This window comes from Corvus moneduloides, chromosome Z, assembly GCF_009650955.1.
Source record: "Corvus moneduloides isolate bCorMon1 chromosome Z, bCorMon1.pri, whole genome shotgun sequence".
In the NCBI taxonomy this organism is placed as follows: domain Eukaryota; kingdom Metazoa; phylum Chordata; class Aves; order Passeriformes; family Corvidae; genus Corvus; species Corvus moneduloides.
The window spans coordinates 56,157,073-56,178,463 of NC_045511.1; the positions used below are offsets into that span (position 1 = coordinate 56,157,073).

The 21,391-nt window shown below is 34.7% G+C and overlaps 1 protein-coding gene across 12 annotated transcripts in view; it reads right to left on the reverse strand.

Annotated features, from left to right (window-relative positions):
• The window catches only part of ADGRV1 (adhesion G protein-coupled receptor V1), a 317,856-nt gene that overhangs the window by 273,431 nt on the left and 23,034 nt on the right, over positions 1–21,391 (reverse strand). For 11 of the 12 annotated variants that reach the window (XR_004237332.1, XM_032095167.1, XM_032095173.1 and 8 more), the window contains exons 3-11: positions 14,388–14,572; positions 13,328–13,477; positions 12,148–12,243; positions 10,999–11,103; positions 9,560–9,673; positions 6,425–6,990; positions 4,926–5,196; positions 3,785–4,114; positions 369–545 (exon numbers count right to left, since the gene is read on the reverse strand). Coding sequence is in view for 11 of the 12 variants with exons in the window: in XM_032095167.1 (XP_031951058.1) it covers positions 369–545; positions 3,785–4,114; positions 4,926–5,196; positions 6,425–6,990; positions 9,560–9,673; positions 10,999–11,103; positions 12,148–12,243; positions 13,328–13,477; positions 14,388–14,572 (1,994 nt within the window). In the remaining variant the exon portion in view is untranslated. Of the gene's footprint in view, positions 1–368; positions 546–3,784; positions 4,115–4,925; positions 5,197–6,424; positions 6,991–9,559; positions 9,674–10,998; positions 11,104–12,147; positions 12,244–13,327; positions 13,478–14,387; positions 14,573–21,391 lie in introns of those variants that run through there. The other variant, XM_032095176.1, reaches the window with a different exon arrangement.

Sequence of the window (21,391 nt, forward strand, 5' to 3'; positions counted from 1 at the left end):
AAAATACACAGACACTTCCATGAAATCTGGGAGCAATATCAGTCCTACTCTACATGAGTGTCTTTACAGCCGGTGAAAAGAAATTAAACTGTCTGCAGCATAGTCTGCTGCATGTGAGCATCAAGACCTAACCAGTTCTGGATGCTTACATCAGTTCAACCACACTTCTCTGATGACTAACACATGAATCTTGCTAGCAATTTTTTTGCCTTTTTGGTTTTTTAAAGCAGGAGAGTATTTGGGATAAAACAGAACGTGGAGGAAGGATTTTTCTCACATTAACTTTCAAACATTACAGTGGATATAGCAAACTGCTTTTTCCAAAAAACTCTTCCATATCAAGAGACAATATAAAAATGTTTACTTACCACTGTAGCAGGCAACTCTTCTGGCTCAGAAAGAATAATTGGAAGATTGCTAGTAAAGCCTATTTCTCCATTTGCAATATCTGGAGTAATCCTTAAAGAAATATTTCGAATCTCACCTAGTCTAGGACTCACAGGTGGGACAAGAGGAATTCTATTCAGCAGCTCAACTTTTTCCAACTGTGAGAAAAAGTAAGAAAAACTTGAGAAATAAGAAGCCTTAGTATCAAGCAAGAACTATTCTGACATTTTGGAATAAGTGTCATATGCAAGGAAAAAAACACCTCCAGAATAAATTTCTCCTACCAGCAATATTGCTATTACAAAAATGTGGAAGTAGCTCTGCATTGAGCTTTCTCAGGAGAATAGTATACCTCTCCGACAAATTGTGTACACAAGTAAATGTATGTAGAGGGAGAATGAACCTTCTAAATTGGGTAACTCATTACTAGATTTATGAATTGATCTGTCAAGCACCCCAGATGTTGTTCTAACTTCATTTTTTTGCCATGCATTGATAAAAATCTGCTGAAGTCACTGGGAACATAATAATTTGCAGCTGCTCATGAAGCCAAAGAATGATTCAATCTTAATTCCTCTCTCAAAAAGTGTAAGAACTTCTCTATTTACAATAACTAATATGTTAGAATTACTTTCAGAATTGAAAATCAATACAAGATTTCAAAACTGTACTCTCTGCTTATATTACCATATTTTTGATGGTTTATTTATATTAAGAAGAAATAGAAAAATGTGTGTTTTTTCTTTGAATGGAAAATACCCTGCACTTATCCCATCAGCAGCATTGACATGACAAGGAAAGAAGGACTTTCTTTGTTTTATTTGTTTTAATATTCCTTTCAAATATTATACCACCATGAGAGTCTGTCTACATGGATCATATTAACAGATGTTTCCATGACTGATTTGTATAGACTTCTGTAAACATTTCACTGGCACATGAACCACCAATGACAACCACCTCTTAACTCCCATTAGGGTGTTTTCCCTTGGAGTTATTAGATGCTACCATACAGGTTTTAGTGGAGAAGGGCAAAATGGCCTTATTTAAATCCATAGGGTTATCATGAATCGTCCTTTCAACTGATGAGTTTTAAATCCCTTTGACTCTTAAAACCAATTTATACAAAATACTCAGACTACATAATATTTTGTTCTACTGTTGTTCAAGGAACGCTCAAAAATATTCATGTACATTTTATTTGATGATAGATGGGATTTCTTTTATAAATACTGTAATTGGAAACTGATTCTCAACCACACAAGCTAGTTATTGGGAGTCTGAGGAACAGAGGGCAGGACTCTTTGTTTCCTTGTTTCCTAAGATTTCTTTTAGAGTAGGAGGTAATTCCCCAATTAACACCATGCAAGTGGACTACTGTTGTGGTTGTTAGCTCAGCAGAAGTTCTGAAATACTACAGAGCTGAAAGAATTCCCTTTGTTACTATCCTGGACAGTAACTTTGAGATTAAAGCAATAATTAATGAAATATTAAGATTCTTTTTTTAAATTCAGTGTTTCCTCTAAAAGCAAATCAGCTCATGAGGAAAAAAAGAATGCACTGTGAATTGGATAATGCCAAGCAGTTTATTAAATTAGTTAATATTCCTGTCCATACCAAAAGTAGTCTGCACATCAAACAATAGGTTATTTAATTGAAGATGTCATTGAAGAATGTTAATCTCATATTTCCAATTCCTCTATCCATTCTCTTGCTCTGTTTAAGCCAAATTTTCTTCCTCCACCACTCATTCCCCAATTCCCGAGCTGATCCTTTACTGGGCCTAGTACAAATCTTGTAATCTCATTCTAAATATATTTGTGGAGACTATTCACAATGGAGAAGGATTGTCACAGTGATAAATAGGGGTATTTTTCTTCCTTTTCTAAATGAATTCTTTTTGTTGGCAGTTGCCTTTGATTTTATGTATTCAAATGAAAAGATTTTTATAGTTCATGCAGAAAGTACAGAACATACACCCCCAACTCCCTGGAATCTGCAGTTTGAAAAGCCAGGCCAAGTGCCTGCATTCTGAAGTATTTGTCACACATCTTGTCCATAGTCCACACTGCAATGTTATTTATAATCTACTACCTGAGAGGATCTTGGAATTAGATAATTCAATTCTTCTCTTGATCTTTCAGATCTCAAGAAGATGGTAAAACACACTAACCTATCCTAATATTTCAGAATGCAATTCCCTACCTAACTATGAACATAAAAGGAGTGTGAGCTACTAAAACAATAATATGATTCTGGCAATTTTTTTTCTCTGATCTTTTTCTTTTTTTTAATAGAATGTAGGAGGAAGGAGGTGGAGGGAAGAAATCTTCAAAAACAAGCAAATTTTACGTTTATTATTTCATGTCAACATCTCCATTTGAAAATTTTGAAGACATCTGACTTAAAACAAAAAGATTAAAAAGAACTAAGAAATTACTTTGAGATTTATGCTTTGGATGTGCCAAATCACCCCTTTGTCTGTGTATCAGGATTGTTCCCTGGGCTCATGATCCCAGACAGTGACAATAGTTAATTAGAGGAAATAGAGATTATGCGGTCATCTTAACTGCAGATAAGAAAATAATTATAACAATTACTGATTACAATGCCCAGGATCTCCCACAGCAGCATATCAGAACAATAACTTGCTACCATGTATGCACACCTGATTTTCTTCAGTGAAAAATGAAGAAAAAAAAAAAGTAATTGGAAAATATTAAATCTTTCTATAAATATTTTTTGGAAAACCCATTTTCTTTCAAAAGCATAATTTTAGTGAATTTTTCCAGCCAATCTTATGAGCGATGACACAATCTCCCTTCTTAAAAACTCAGATAGAGGGGGGAAAAAAAAAAAAGACAAGAAAAACCAAAAGGGCACATACAGGGAAAACCAGAAGAACTTTTCAAGTTCTCTGGTCAAAGTTGCACATAAATTAAACGTATGTTTGACTATTTTTAATTTACATTTCCTTGCTTGTAATTTCTAAAATCTGTCATACTTCTGTAATTAGGAGCCTTAATTTGGTTAAACTGAAAGCCAAGGGGTACCCAGAATAACATACCTGAAAAGGCAACTAACCCCTGCAATATTGATAGCATTTAGTTAAATTGCATGACTAATAACGGAATCCTATTACAGCAGTGTATTTTTTTAAATTGTGCAATTTGTAAATAATGATTAGGAATAAAGCTCTTTATAGCATATTTGTGGAAGCTGTATCTAAATAAAAAATTATTCTTGGCTACAGAACTACTATTTTCTTTCCTTTTTTTTTTTTTTTTCTAACCAGGAAGAATCATTTTAATTAAATTAAAAGGGAAGGAGCCACTACTATTTTATATCCTTTATATTACATAGGCTAAAAAACCACCCCAAAACACAGCTGAGATACCTGTATGACAAAATGAGCTCCATTTTGAAGAAATGCATCATTTCGTATTGGTATATTTATAGTAGCTTGTGCTTTTCCTTCTGGAAAGATGAAAGTACTTCTTCTAGACATATTTAGAATGCCACCTTTCGCTCTCTCAGGATCCAGAGCTCCAGCTGGAATATACAGTGAGGTATAAAACAACTGCACATCTCCAACTGTTCCTCTTTCCCTTGCAAAACTCAAGGATAAAAAGCGTCCCATTGGATTACTTTCAATCTTCTGATTCTCCAAAGGATGGAATTTTATTAGGCCATAAACATCATCACTGTCCTGAATGTAAAACAGAAGCTGCAAAGCAGAAAACAGCATGCTGCATTATTCTATACCATAGTTTCATGCCTTGACAAAAGCATCTCCTGACTGTCACCATACATTTTTCTCCTTAGTGAACTGGCACCAGGAAAAAAATCAGATTAACAGCCCCGAAGTATTCTTTATACACAAGAAGCATCGCACTGACAGTGGTAACTTTCCCACTATGCCTCACCACATGTGCCAGAATGAGCTCTGAATAACTGATTTTTTGGTTCAGCAGCCAAAGTGAATAATTTAAAAATGTTTCAGATTGTAAAGAATTTCATTTTATTCACCAAGCTCATTCCAACAATTTTTGAGGAAGAGAAAGCAGGGACTCGAGTCACAGAACTGTCAGCAATGCTAGCCACCCTTTATTTAATAGTTCAGAGGTTACAGTCTTAATCACCAAACCTTCCCCTTGAAGTTGTTGCTCTGTAAAACATGTCAGTAATCATTAAGACAGCAAATGAGCAAGTTAAAATAATTTTCCTGTCTTCTGTTAGAAAGCAGTCACTCGAGACAGCATTTATTCAATGCCATCTATGTGCACTGGGAATGATCTGAACTGAATGCTACCACAGTAAAAAGGTCTGGCATTGTATACTACACCCAGCCAAATACTTTAGACATGGCTCTATACACAAAGATTATATTAAGCATTAGTTTGCTTGATTTTTACCCAAGACCAAACCCTTTCACCTGTTCAGCCAATCAATCAACTATCAATCAATGTTATTAAAACTGGTAAAGTCTTTATTACTCATTATTATTTTCTCCAAAAGAATTCTAAATGCAAACTTACCTCAGATGGCTCACTGACTTCAGCACCTCCCTGTATTGTATGAGCTAGGAGTTTCAGAAGATAAGGCTCTGCCTCTTCTGGTATATCGTCATCAATAACGTTCAGATGAAGCGTCTCCAGCATCTGTCCTTGATCAAAACTTATCTCCCCTGACTCTGGAAGGAGGTCTGCAGTCACAGGTGAGGGATCACTGTTATTTCGAATTATAACCCAGGAAACAGAAACATTTCCATGTGTTCCACCATTTCTTACAACTGTGATCCCTTCAAACCTACAGTTTTGAATGGAAACAAAAAACACAAATCATAATTACTATTGGCATGCATGGTTACCAATTCCCTAAAATATTTACACTGACCGAAGTGGTATAAATTTTAACTGCTTGCAAATGACATTTGACTCAAGGTTTACAGTTTATGAAATCATAGCACATATGTAAGACTTGTTTATTCATGAGCTCCCTGTAATAATCTCTGAAGATACGTGTTAGATCTCACTTTGTTTACAGCAAGAAAAATACTGAGAAGCGAGTGGAGTCTTGGCAGGTTTTACATTTGCCTTGAGAAATACAAATCAAATTTCAGAAAACTTTTTGCCTCTTCTACATCATGAACAGTTGTGAGGCATGAGCATTGAAATAATGCTTTTGAATGAACTGTTTGCCTCTGTCCTGAAAATATATTCAGTTACTGATATTTATGATACTGGAAATGTCATGTTGCCTGAATCGGGGAAGTGAATGACTACAACAAAAAGTCTGGAAATCATGACTTACAAACATTTAGAAAGCAGGATTCATTTCTTTACTGGGTATAAAAAAGAAAGATGACTACTCAAGTGCTGGGTTCTACATACCATAAAATATTCTTTCAAAATTTCTCATAGTATAAGAGTTTGAGGCATTATTTGTTTCTTTGGGGATATACCACCATCAGTAATTAGCAGTAGACACTTTTATTGAGATTGTCAGTATTGTATATCAGTCTGCCTATAAAATTGGTACAGAGTTTTGATTTTAATCACTCTGTAAAATTACAAATATTTAAACTGTTTTTGAGTTTAAGGTAACTATTTCATGGGAGACACACAACACTTTTTTTTTCTTTAATCAGAGACTGGTTTTATAGACAGTAAATACAAATATATAGCAAGGATGGAAGACAGAAATCTATTTCTCACTGAACTGGTGTGCAGTAGTATCACAACTTCACTGATCCTACCTTTAGATTAAGGAGTTTTCACTATTCTGATAATGTGATTGAATAGTTATGGCTTATTTACATACAGTTTATCAATTTTAAAATACTTTCTGCATAATTAGACATTTCCACTTCCTTGAAATCTTTGCAGATATAGTTGACAATAACACACTAAGTGATTACTACATTATATTTTAGTAGTGATTTTATAATTACTTTTAACGATATCCTAAGCATGCTTAACAATTACAAACAAATCTCTTAAACTGACTAGATACTAGATTTTAAGATCTGTAGTACCTTGAAATTTTGTCTTCATCAATGATAACAGTGTGAGCTAACAGAACACTGTGGATTGACAGCACTCCATAGGGTTTATCATTCGGCTGGATAGTGACATGAACAACAGATGGATAAATCAAAACAGCATCTCCCTGCAAAGTTTCTTTAAGAAGCATAATCTGAAAGGTCTCAGCAATTTCTGGTATGGCATCATCAAGGATCTTAAATTTCAAATAGGTTTCGTGAACTAGAGGTGGGAAAACAAGAGTTGTATTTGGCTGTAGATCTAGGAAGTCTACGTTAAGCTGTGCATGTGCAGTTGAATCCCCAGTTATGATGGCGTAATTGACAGAGACTTCATCTTCATCAGGTCCAATTAATTTTCCACTGACATCCTTACCACGAACCACTTGGATTGTTACCACTTCATCTTCCTCAGGCACCATATAAGCATTTTGAACAAAACGCACGGGACTGTCATTTTTCTTAATATTAATCCAAACAGAATTTTTTGTGTTGTTTATTTCAGCCCCTCCCTCCACACTCTTCAGACAAACAACAAAGATTTCATCATTTTCCGGTACCTGGAAAAATAGTATTAGCAATCAAGTGTAAGTCACATTTCAAATATATGCAGAACACTTATACTGAGAAATACGGTTTATGTATTTTACAGATGAGTGAAATGATAAAAACTTGAAAGCTCATTTCATATTAAAATAACCAGGAGAAAAACCGTGCTTTTAACTTCTGCTAAAAATCCCTTTTCAAAATTTAATGTCTCTATTTCCCAAAACATACTTCTGAAAGAGAGTAGAAAGTCAAACAAAAAACAAATAAAAATTAGCCAAGAATCAAGAAAATCTTCATCTTTACAGATTGAGAGTATGAGGAGGCCAACTGCCATTTTTGAAAGCCACCTCTACTTGGAAACAAGTGTTCCTTGCCATTACTTAGATTTAAATTTTCTTTTTTCCGATGTTGATTCTGATCTACCTCTATATGTGCCTGAGATAATACAACAACAACTTCTGGACAGAACCTACCCTGGCCCATCCATCCCTATACAACTGGGAAAGGAACACATCCTTTGTACAGACACACCCACAATCCCAGACAAAATTTCCATCACAGATCTGACAAAGTGGTTTTTTGTTCTTAGCAATAATTTAGATTTTGGTGTTTCTACAAAGCAACTGTTTAAAACTACATTTTAGTTCTAGCTATTTCTTCTCCAATATCAAATGCAGTAGACAATAAATAATGGCTTATAAACCACAAATTACAGAATTAAGGATGAGATTTCTGCTTTATATTACCATATAAATATATATATATATATGGAGGCACATGGTGTGATGTGATTCCTGGGTATCCTGTGCAGAGCCAGGAGTTGGACTTGATGATCCTAATGGGTTCCTTCCAACTCAGCATTTTATTTGATTCTATGATTCTATATTTTATTCCCCAAATCTTGATTAGCTACAGTTATGCAACTGAAAAAATATTATTAGTACATATAAATAAAAAGTAAGTATTTATTTGTGATCTTTGCATCTTACTGTGGACTACTGGAAACCAGTAGTACTTGCCTCTGAGAGAAATTCCAGGACAAAAGTACAATTTCTGAAAATCCTGCTGTCCAATATTTCTTTCTCTTTCACATTCATTTGTTTACTGGACACCCTCAGATCCTTTTCTAGGGCTAGAAGAGTGGGCATGATAGCTTATGCCGATTCAGTTCCTTTGGCTTGTGGCACTGAAACTTGCATAATGCTGTTGACTGATACCAGGGTTTGTTGTCAGTGTGAGATCTAGAAGATCTCAGCCACCTCCCTCCTATACTGAAGTGCAACATGGTTGGTCTGCGGCATTACAAAAAATGCTAACTTGTGTTTTATTTAGTTGACTAACTAATATTCCATCTGGCATCATTTAAAAATATACATTTAAGAGAGTCAAAATGTATCCGCAACTTTAGCTGTAGTTTACATCTTAACATCTCATATAAATGGGACATTTTGGAATTCTTAATGGCATCATGACTGACCAATGAGAAGTCCAGTCAGACTTCAAAGACAATAATATAAAAGATTTTCAGTGCTGACTTGCCTCTTTCATTTTCTGTTACAATGTTTCCATTATTTCTTGCTAAAAAAGGAAATGTACACAATAAAATTACTATAAATGTAATACTGTAGAGATCAGATCTACAATCCCCTAATTTCTGAACAAAAAAGGCTTTGAAATTCAGAACAATAGCTGTTCCACAGTTTTTCTTAACTTCAGATCCTAACAGCTCAAATTAAATTCCAAGAGTAACACTGAATGCTTCTGCATTCCATCATCATTATCAGTAAAGGATGTTTACACAAAATTGACCTGTGGAAGCCCGTGGAAGACTTTCAGTGAGTGGACCACCACAGCTGTATAGATCAAACTTCAAGTGAAAGAGCATCAAGAGCACCTCTCAGAGGAAAAATAATTCACATCCTTCCCACAAACCTAATGAATTCTTTTTGTGTATAAGTTACAGAAATAATATAGCTAATCTGAAAGAGATATTTCCACACAGCAGTTTGGCACAGTCTCTTAATACAAGTATCAGTATAGATGTGGGAGACTATTTTTCATAATTAACACAAATATGCAAAAGAATTGCTTTAAAGTTTCCCACTTCTGGCACAGACACTTTTTTTCCCTACATAATTTTTTTAGTGAATTTCTTTATCAAGTTGTTCTGTATCATGTTCACACAGCAAAGTTAAATATAGAAAGGTCAGTCTAATAAGTGAACCTGTACCTAGTTAAGGAACATCATCCTTGACAATACAACAACCTCAGTATTCCATCTGAATAAAAATATAATGCTTTCTTGATTATTTATACTGTAACTGTATAGCACCTCACAGATCTACTCAGAGCAGTCTGGGTATGTTCAGAAACTGAAAATATTATTTGATTAGAAATACTGAGGCAGCATTACAAAGATAAAATGATAGCCCACAGAGACAAAACTGAGCTTTATGAAGCAGAAGCACTTGTAGCCCTGTTTAAACCAATACTTTTTGTAACATAATATACAAAGTCCCTCCAGAACAGCAAGCAGTTAATCTATATATCCAAGCCAAAAACAAAGTAGCTTGTTTTTACCTGATCATCAAGCACTGTTAAATTATAAATCAACACTGATCTCCCAGGGGTAAATGTAATATTTCCTCTGGCTGGACTTAAGTCTTCTTCAGCTGAGTTTGGTCCATCTTCTATCTGCAAATAAGTGATTTTTTTTATAAGAAATATACAGAGAACGTGTAAAAATCTAGTACAATGGCCAATATACAGTGTGTGAAATGCATAACAAATTACTATTTATTCAGTCACCTCCTAATCATATGCACACACATCCAGTTGTGAAAATTGACTCTTTTTTGGCAGATGGAGTAAATCAGGGTAGGCACTCTGAAGAAATTATGTATTCCCAGAGAAAGGGGAAGAAAACTACTTCCATACAGGCCTTTGAGAACATCTATTGATGCATAACGGGTTCTTTTAAATAATAGAAAGGGTAGTCTTTCTTTTTAAATTTAATTAGCATTTCCTAATCACTTCCTAAACAAAATAATAGCAGTTACTGGTTTGGTGACCTTTGTGTCTTGACTTGTGATACTAAGGAAATTACAGTTAATACTAAAACCTAAAAAAATAGTAAGACCCCTAGAGGCAATATGTTAGAGTTTTGGTTTAGAAAATCTTGTAAATTTTTTTCAACATATGTACGTAAACTACATTCTGAGATGAATCTGATGAACTGTGCAGATAACAAAATTTACTGGATTTTAAAACAAACATATCTGCAATAAGTAACATAAAGAATCTCATGCTGTACATCATCTATACATTCTGTATTTAGTATGCAATAACATCCAGTACAAAACTTTTGAGATTTTGACACATCTAGATTAAATCTTTGATGACAACTGATAAAGGAATTTTGATATAAAAAACAATTACCTGTAATTTTAAAGAATGTAATAGAATCAGAACAAGACAAGGAAAAAATCCCCCCTCTCACAACAAAGGCAATACGTATATCCCATTCAAATTAAGTATGTGAATAATGGCCTAAATATTCAAGTAATGATTTCGAAAGGTTGAAATGTCTGGGAATTCAAAATACAATCTTACAGATACAGAATTTCACTAAATATTGAGCTCTACATTTACATATTTGAAGGTGGCACAAGCATTAAAGAGTCAGGTGCTTATAAATTTTGAAGAAATACACAAGAAATTTCTTACATACTCAATAGACATTGTTTGTTAATAATACCAACTAATGCTGCCTCAGATATCTTCCTAAACGACAGAGAATACTAATTTTTTTAATATACCTTCATTTTTCCTTAGATTAAGCAGTTAGGTAACTGCAATGTTTTCTATTTGAAAGGTAATATATTTCCATTTTATAAAAAAGAATTTAAAAATGTAAACCTTTAGTCCTTTCACTTTAATAAACACTTTGATAAACTATGATTATGGCCTCACAGTTTCATCTAATAGACAAAGGTATGAAGCCTTTTTGATAAACTCACCTCAAAAGTTACAATGACCGTCCCGTAGGTTCCTCTCTCCCTAATTAGAGTGAGAGGCACAAATTCATTTCTGCCCCTAGGCTCATTCACTGTGATTAAGGCAGACTAATAAGGAAGAAAAGGGACAGGCAATAAGGCACAGATCAAATATCACAGCAGAAGCAAGAAACTGTTACCATAGAAATACCAAACTCCCACAGACAACCCAATCCACAAACCAGTCCGCTGACGGCATACATTTCGTAGCAACCAATTAGTTCAGCTAATAAAAAGCTTGGAAAGTTTCAGATTAAAAAAAAATCATAATGTATGTAGAATGGGTTTTCCTGTGGGGTTTTTTTTTGTTTTTTTGTAAATGAGCATAGTTACCATATACTAAGCACTGGCATATGAGCACCTGTTTAAAGTAATTCCTAACCCTGTTAAAAATAGGTTTTCTCCATTAAAAACTCCTTTGTTAGATAACTAGATAATGGACTCCGTCTATCAAACTGTTGCAGCTAAGATATTTCAAAGAATTACAGCACTTCAGGGAGCAGTGTGGTTTAATACAGTGGTGCTAACATTTCTTATATTGGATTTTTTTCAGGGAAGTCTTCTAAAAAGTATACTGCCACAATGCCAGCAATAAAGCACAGCTTCTTGTTCTACTAACACAAACTTTGTATTATTGCAAATATCCTCCATACCACTAGAGTCACAACACTGTCTTATCCCCAGAAGGTATTATATTATGATGCTGCTCTCACAGCTTGCTCACCTGAGAAAAATGTGTGTATTCTTAAAATTTCCAAGCTGTGTCTTTAACTTTTCTATGGTATTAGTCCTCACTTCCTCCATATGATATTGAGGGGCAGTGGGACTGAACAATATTTAAAAGCTTTACATTTAGATGAGCAACACAGATATTCATCCAAGTTTGAGGATCTCAGGCAACATCTCAACACCTAAAAGCCTATAGAAATACTAAAGCTGAATATATGTATGAATTACATACATATGTACGAATTATCTCTAGAGATGTTTTTCAGAGATGTAACTCAGCATCTGTTTTCAAAGGACTTGGGTGAATAACTAACCAGCATCTTTGACAATTTCAACTCTATGTTTTCTAAAATGTTCTAAAATATACCATATAAAAAGTCGTACCATGTTAAAAGAAATTATTCCAAAGGCATTGTCATTTGATAAGATTGTTACAGTGACAGATTTGGGTGAGCCAAGCTTTATCCTTGCAGATGGTTTCTAAAATTAAAACCAAAATAAGGTATTAAGTATGGTGATGAAAAAAATAGGCATTTTGATTTTACTGTCTTTTAAGAGTTAATATTAGCTTACAAAAAATGTTGTCTTTTTATTATATATCACAATGAAAATTGTTTAAAGCAATAGAATGCACTAAAATAATTCTTAATTACTGTGGAAATACACTCTACACAGTCAACAATAAATTTCTTGAAACAAATTTTGCAAATGATTAACAATGGTTTAACAATTATTAACAGCATATCAATAGGAAACCATATATGAAGCATTTAACAATGACAGGAATTCCAAAGTTGTTCTTTTTTCCCTAACATTTGTATAAAACTGAAACTTTGAAGCTATTATAGTGGGATACCAGCTAAAGGATATACTGGGATAACAGCTTTAAGAAGCAGATATTTATAGCACTGTAAAATTGAGATACCTTTACAAATCAAAGTAAGAAGGAAGGGAAAATATGCATTTTTATATTCATTGCAAACATTCCCATAGATGTGTAATAATTGGCAATGAAATAGAAAATTTATCTTTACAAAACTGACATCTTACTTAGCCATGAACTGTTAACTAAAAAAACGTGAATGCGAACCTCTCTCATGCAGCATGAGACAGAACAATATGAAGAAATTTATTCGTAAGTACTTATAAAATTGTTTGGGTTTAGATAAGCCACATTTAAGCTCTGCTTCTGGAGGACTGGAAGTCATCCTCTTTTTCTGCTACTTCCACCCTCTCCTCCAGGCACATGCTAGGCAGGAAAACAGGAAAGGCTGAGTCTTCACAATCTAAATCTTCTGGGCTCTAGTACACCTTCAAACGTCCACAGCTGAATGCAGTGCCTGCTCAAGTGTCAGGCACAGCAACATGACACAGAGACATCCACAGAAATGCAAACTTTCTGAAGGGCAATAAGCACCATCCTGCTCAGACTCCAGATTTTAGTTCTTACCTATTACTGCTCATGAGCAGTAAGACTACTCTGAAACCTATTAAATACCATTTGTCTATATTAGATTACCCAGTGTTTTCTGTGGAATAGATAAACTGAAAAATTGAGACTTACCAGTAGTGTCAAGTGAAATGTGAATGTCTCATCAGCCTCTGGAAGATCATCATCACAGACAGATATATATACTGTTCGGTTTGTTTCCGTATCAGGTATAAATGCAGCTGCATATGTGTCAAAAAAGTCTCCTGTATTTTCTCCATAAATCTGCAATAAACACACAACAAAATGTCACCTCCTTCTTCTCTAAGTATCTTCTATATTATCATTCTAGACTCATTCAAATCTCTTTTCTGAACATAAGTCTTCCCACAATTTCCCCTGCTGTCATACAGTTAATTTCTGGACAGAAGGTACATGGATAAAAACCCATTTTATTCATGCTGAGTAAACAGGTGAAAAAAAACCCAATAAAACAACAGAACACTTTATTCAGAACCATTTACGACTTCCTTCCCTGCAATTGGGTATGTTTTGCATAATGCACCATATGAAAAGTTTTTGTATTGAAAAAGCTATGCCTGTACAGGAAGCACTGATCACCTCATAACACTCTACATGAATTAAACTGACCTTAGGATGTAACTGCCTTCTGCCTTCCATTCTAAGCACTGGAAGGAGCCTAGGCATTCAACCTAGATTAACAATTTGATCACCAAAGTTGGCAAGATTAAGTCTTCCATGAAAAACTTCCCTCCTTTCATCTCAGTGCATTTTTTCAAGAAGAAAATTCCCCTGATTCTACTGTAAGTGAGGTGGTTAGAGGAGAGACTAGAAAGGCAGTCATGTCAAAATAGCAAAGGGTCTAGACTAAGTTTACAGTTGGGCACTGAGACTAAATGGAGAGAAGCCACTGAACCAGCATAGCTGCCACACCTGAATCATCCTTCTTAGAAGCTAAAGGCTTGAAATAACCATTGTGAAAAAGACTATTCTTCCTTTCAGAACAGTGAAATTACAAGTTCAGAGAAGAGGAAACAGGTTTCTTTGTGGCTCTCACTTGTCTGTCTTATCAGTTATACTCACAACTTTCCATGTATCTGAGCCCACACTTCCCAAAAAGCCCTTCAGAAAGTTATCCACAGTTACTGAGAATATCACTGCCATGGTTTCTTACCGACACAACTGCTGTGATGTTAGCAGGCTTCCCTGTCCTTTCAATCACAAGACGTATAACAGTTGTACTTGTTTCATTGACTACAAATTCTGTTTGTCCACTGAACTTCACTTCTGTTTCTCCAGATGTGAAATGAATGAATAATGCTAAAAGCAAATAAACTAATAAAGAAGCAGAGGGCATCCCTACAGAAAAAAAATATTAAAAATAAATTGTGAATCTAAAATACACAAAGCATTCATGGTTGACCTTACCATTCCAGTTGACCCCTCTCAACTCTTTAAATACCGTGATCATCTTGTGAGTTTAAGAAATGCGATTAAAACATGCATAGGTCTCCACTACAATCAAATCATATGATGTAATTGTCATGAGTATCTAATTCTATTTTCATAATTTTAATTTAGTGATTTTCTAGACAGTATTTATTGACTTCTTCAAGTGGAGGAATAAAGAACTTCTTTTAAGAAAAAACCCGATGAAATTACCACAACTTTTTTTCATTTTCAATCAACAAAAAATTGGCTTCAAGGTTGACAGTTCTATTTCCATTTTCTTTGCTCTCTAGACTGTATTTAAAAATACACAAAAAATTACAGGAAGGCTGAAGGATTGGATACTTGCAGTCATCACACAGATCATTTTCTGACATCTTATTCACCATTAAATATTCTTACACATTTGCATATTCACTTGAGTCTTTTCTTATCCCATAATGCTTTCACGTGTTCCTGTCCCTGACAACCACTGTGATATTTTTAAATGCCACTGCAGTCTTTGTACAGCCAGGCTTCTACTTCTATTTCTTTCTGCAAAATGTCTAGTATTTTCTATTAAGATATACAAACTTAAAACTAAGGTGGTTCATTTCTCTTACATTGGAGTCCAGTTTTGTGATGTAAAATATGATTTTAAGTCCCAGTGAAGTCATCAGGTGTTGATACTGTGAAAGATGCACTTTTAAAAGAGTCTGACACAACAAATTTCAAATGGTTGCATTTTTCTGCAGAGGCTTACATTGTACACTGCAGACCAGAAATGAGAACATGGATGCTGGATAGGGCAAATTGCTGACAAAAGGAACTTAGCCGTCTTGGAAAAAGCCAAGAGAACAGAGTTGTGTTCTAAACACCAAAATGCATTACAACATCATGTAATTGAATTAGCTCCCTCACCAAGCTTCTTTTAATCTGTGGTCGTTATTTTATACTATTACTTTTTAAAATTTCTGTACAAGATACAAGCAGAATTTGTGTAATTAAATATATAAATAAAATGTCACTTTGCTTAAAATAATCCTTCCAAGTGTTACAATTACTGGACAAATCTGGTCAATCACAGTTGTATAAATTGTACAGAACATACTACATTAATATTTGTATATTAATAACATTTAAAATCAGACATGTTTGCAAAGCACTTGCTCTCATTTTTTATGAGCGGCAGTTACTAATATTTAGTCATAAATTATCAGCAAAACAGTAAATGTCATGAGTACACTGAAACACATCTTTGTGCGTCAAATTTGAATCAGAACTGAGGTCTAACACATACTCTGAATGTTTTATGTTTGCAGTCAGGTAGTTTTAATCCCGGACTGAACAGAGAATAATAGTTTCAGGAGACCACTAAAACTAACAGAACTTCAGAAAGACTTCAAGTCTTTGATTCATCTTTCAACAAATTCTGGGCAAGAATAAATTTTATGTTGTGAGAACTCGAAAGAAACTGCTTTCAGGCTAGCTAAAGAACAAAAAGATCCACAGACATGGCATATTAACGAAGTATAACTTGGAAATACAGTCAAGCAAAACTATCAATGTTTTTCGGAATACCCACAAGCAAAGACTGGTGGGTTGACAAAGTAAGTTGATTTTAACTGCCTGTAACAATAAATTCACCTAAATCTGTTGAACATCACAGAGGGAACAGCCGAACAAAAAAAGTAAGTGCAAAAAATCAGGAATAACTATTTTCTCTATTCCTTTCACCACCCACTTGACCAGTGTCTGATTATTTCTGAAAAAAAAATGTCACACAGTAAAATAATTTTGCTGCACAGCTTCACACTACTCTAAACTTTTATTACCAGGAACACAGTCCTTCAAGATATCCATGGGTCTTATTGGGAATTCAGTGTGTAACAGTCTGACAGAAACAATGCTTGATTCTCACATATCTATCCATTCAGTAATTCTAGTGCAGCAAAATCATACAGTGGGAAGCAAAGATAAAATATATATACATAAATCCCCTGGGATTTAAAATTATCAAATGTAATAATTTGCAAGGTATTTTTTCTGGTTTTATGTGGAACTGCTCTAAAAAAAAAAAAAAAAAACCAAACAAAAAAAACCTCCAAGCTGGAAAGAGAAGAGTTGTCTAACCTTTGTAAACTCTCAGACAATTACACTGTCTGCAGATGCAGGCATAATCCATACTAAACTGAGGAATTTGTTGACCTTTTAGCTTCAGGTGTTACCTTGTCATAGACTTCACCAGTACCTTCCCACAGTACATGCTTCTAGTAAATAATACTGAAAACATGATCCTTGAGGGCAAGATTAAGAAGTTTAGAATTACTTGAATTCTATTACTTCTACTAGAGAGCATTCTAAAACTATAGGATTACTCCTGCGGAACAAGAGAAGTTTCACAATCATACCATCAATTATTCAGTTGGTGCGTATCCTTCCTTGTTATGTTATTTGTACTAAGATTTACTTCGCACAGTCTGCCAGAAGTAGTTTTTACTCTGTTTATATAAACGAAACTCTGAAAATCGTGATTACTTTTTTAAATTGATGCGATGTAATAAAAATAACATGCATCTAGACGTAGAGAATGCAGAAAAAAATTATTCAAATAGCTGAAAACATATTACAGGTCCCAGTATTTTACTTTATTAAAAATGAACTCACTTTGTACACTAAATTCCTCTGTAAATTTATATGGGAACATGTGGATACAAAAATGCTGTTAGCAAGAAATTTTCCTGCTTCTTTATAAGCCCGTGAGATACTTTTCTCTCTCACGAAGTTAGTAGCAGAGTTCTATAAACTATGATCACCTGCGACCTTGCAAAGCCTTGTTTATGGTACAGTAGAAAAATATTTTGACAATGGATGTTTTAGGATTTTAGCCAATCACCCCAGGGGGTGGCTGATCCTTTGATCAATTAGACTATGAAGAAAAAAGTCTATAAAAGAGTTTGTAAAATAATTCAATCAATCAATCAATCTTGCTGCACAATTCCTGCCTGCTGGATCTCTCTCCTCCTCCCTATGGCTGCGGGATACAGTAATAGGAACACAATTTGTTCTTTATTAAATATATTGCATGAAGTTCAGTAGAAGCTTTTGCAAGATCAGGGATTACATGAGGACCCTTCCTTACTTCCCTCACCTCATTAAACCACTGGTGACTAATTTGTAACTTGTTTTTTAAATTAAGCTGAAACTCTAGTCCTTGATCACTGATAAATTTTGGTAAACCATACATTTAGTGATCAAACACTCCCCTCTGTTTCAGCTAAATATTATTGAGTTAATTTCTCTCCATCCAGGATATTGAGATAGTCTAGTTAGCTTAATGTACGAAAGTCAGTAAAATGTTTTTATAACAATAACAAGCAATACAGTATCACATATCTTTAGAGAATGTTCAAATCAATGGATTAACTATTCTGTTACCATGTTCTGACTCGAGCCATTTCAAATAATCATTTGTAGTATCAGTGGTAGTTTGAAACAATGCTATGTACTGAGGCCTAGATGATGTTTCTAAGTGGTTTATAATAAAAGTTTCTGGATTAAAGGATTTTAAAAGTATAAAGTCCCATTCCTCAACCCTATAGTTTTAAAAAGTAAAGTCATGATCACTAACTCACATTTTCTTTTAGCATACATCTTATGGCACTTTTTGAAGCCCATTTGTATTTTCCACTAAAATACAGAATACTAGTGTGGAATCTAACAAATCATACACTGATTCCACACAGTAATTTCCACAGTAATGTCACCATTTATATAAGGAATACCATTTCACCCTGTTGTCCAGTTGGAGCCAAGGTAGGCTTATGAAACTGGTGAATCACCAGGAGTAGCTTGCTGTTCCCAGTAATTTTCTGGAACAAATTTCAGATGAAGACTTTAAGGTTTATAAAGAATGAATGGTCTTTTCTGCAGATTTTTACACTGGCTTCTGTGCTTAAGTTAAACCCTTAAGAATGAAAAGATCTCCTGGCTGTTTACTTTGAAGTATGAGGGAATCTATAGCCTAATGAAACATAGAGAGATCAAGAAGGGAAATGAAGACTGCTCCAGATTAAAAATCTGAAATGAAATAAGCATAAAATGCCAGATAGGAAGTGGAAAGTGGCAAAAGAAAGAGGGTTCACTAACAAAGAAGCGGATGGAACAAGTGATTACGTATCCTCTACCTCAGAGTTGTCACTGCTGTTTACAAGAGAAGCAACAAGCTGAAGCAGCACCGTTCCTACCCAGCGGCTACAACTTGGTTACCACTGCCCATCATCACACAACTCACTGCATATTTGTAAAGCCCACAGACACAGAGGAGCAAGAGTAAGTGCACTTTTCACTCACTGTCCTTGTCTACTCCCTGTGATTACAAATACCCAGCCAAGTCGAACATTAAAAAACTGGCATGCCTATTACTTTGCATTGAGTACAGTATTACAGCTATCAGTGATTGCCAGAGAGAAATCTATTCACAGCAGAGATGTCAGCACCCAGCAGCATCTTTGGCTGAATACAATGGGAGACAGATACATGTGCTCTTTCATATGTAAAGAGGTGATTCTCTGTAGTACACAGGAACAGCATGGAGCAAGAAGTTTCACAAGGCCATTGCCATTGCTGCACCTGTTGTAGAAACATATTAAAACCATGCATATTTTCAGTATTTTTATTTTAGGCGTTCTCAGAATCTCTTGACATTGACAACAATATTGGAGAACAACGTTGGAAAGCAGCAGGGATTAAAATAAATTTGATTTACTAAAATTCTCCTTTCTATGTTGTCAAGGTTCCAAATTAAAAGAGAAATATTTTATTTCAGACTAGGTTTTGCCTAGCCTCAAAGTTCCCACAGTTCACACATATGAAAAGGAGGACACAACAAAACTTGGCATATGGAAAGCAGGCATTACCCAAGCCTGCTCTGCTGGTTGTTGTTCCTTCTTTGCTTCGGGCTTTTTGTTTAGATGTGGAATAAGTAAGTCTCTCACTCTAATACAGACTGAAGAAGAGAGTTTTCCAAAAGTACCATTTCAAAACAATATCTGCTTATATCCCTTTTTTGCCTTCAACCTACTTCAAGGTGAATAAACAGTGAGATTATACTGCCTTTGTCTGCATCCCTGGACTATGCTAATAGTTGCAGAGTCTATCTCACCAGTTTTCATGAGCATTCTTCAGTGTTACTGAATGTCTTTGCTTCCTGTTCTTCTACGTTTTCCTGTCTTTCTCTATTACAAAGACATGTCAGATACCTGACATTGCCCTTCTTATTACTAACATTGGAAATCCCTTGGTCAGCTTTCACTATCTTGAAGTTTTTGGTCTCAGTTGCCTACTTCCCTAGTCACTACTGCTGTCTTGATAGAACAGTACCACAGCACATCAGGTGCTAAAAAGATTTATCTGCATTTAACATTGATGACAGCGACATCAGTCAATTATTCCCCTGACCACTTCCTTTCTAACAGTTGCACCTTTTTTTTTTTTTTAATCTTGTTCTGTATTACCATATGTATTACTGGGAAAGGTGAATTTAATGAAACCTGAACAACTTCATATAATTCTTGCTCATTCAATTATCCCCTCTTGGAAAAGGCGTGCACTCTTCAAAATAGATATCTTATCCTAAGGAAGAAAATACACTTAACTTGCCTCCCATTATATTTATATTTACTAGTCAGAAAGGTACATCTATCATCACAGCCAGGAACCAATACATAAAGCAGTAAATCTGCAAGCTGAGGCCAAGACAAAGGCATAAGGAGGAATCCAAATCATCTCACCCTGTTATTAGAGGTCACTCAGAGTTAAAAAGCGTAAGAAGTCCAGACTACCCCTTGCAAGTTTTCCAGCAATTTCTTTTTTATTTTCTCAGAAGAACTTGAGTGGATCTAAACTGTATTATTAATTTTTAAGTTCTAAAACATGTAATCATCACTGGAGAACCAAATGTTATCTCTTATGCCAGGGAATGCTAGAGATTTTCTGAGGTAACCACTTACTACAATTCTGAGCCAAGAATAACGGGCAAAACTCTCAAGCAGTGTTGTATCCAGTACTTCCAGCAGCAAGCAGAAGGTCTTCTACAAAAATCTGCAGTTATCTTATAATTTTCAAGTCAAACAGAGAACCAGGAAATAATTTTGACTAGCTGTAAAATCTGGATTATTTTTACCCACAGTACCTCCAATGTAACAACTTGGAGCTAATTAAGGTTACTTTAAATTTAGAACAGAGATCAGAGTCTGATGTAAATAAAATTTGGCAGAAATCTGCTACTTAACAATGTTGAGAAATACATTAGTAAGGATCTGAGTTTGCTTTATGTTCAAGCACACTGACTTCACCTGCAGAGCTTTCAATTTATCTCACACAACTGACAAGAATCTATTCATATATAGGTCTGACTACATACTGTTAAAAGCAAGACAGTATTTATGAACAGTTCTACTTACAGTATAAATTTAAGCAAAAGGTAAAGATATAGTTTTCAGCTCCACACTGGAAATAATTTTCCACCCATGTAGTTGTAATGAAAACAGTATAACATCTTTCACTGACAGAAATCAATTTGCAGGGTACTCCAGAACCAGAGCTAGATTTTTACCTAGGTATTTTGCACCAAGTAACTGTAACTTCAGACACTGTAAGCATTTATACCCTCTCTCAAGCTGGTTTTTGCACCAAAAAGAAAGGAGATTAAAAAAACAACAATAAACCAAAAACCAACAACCAAACTGA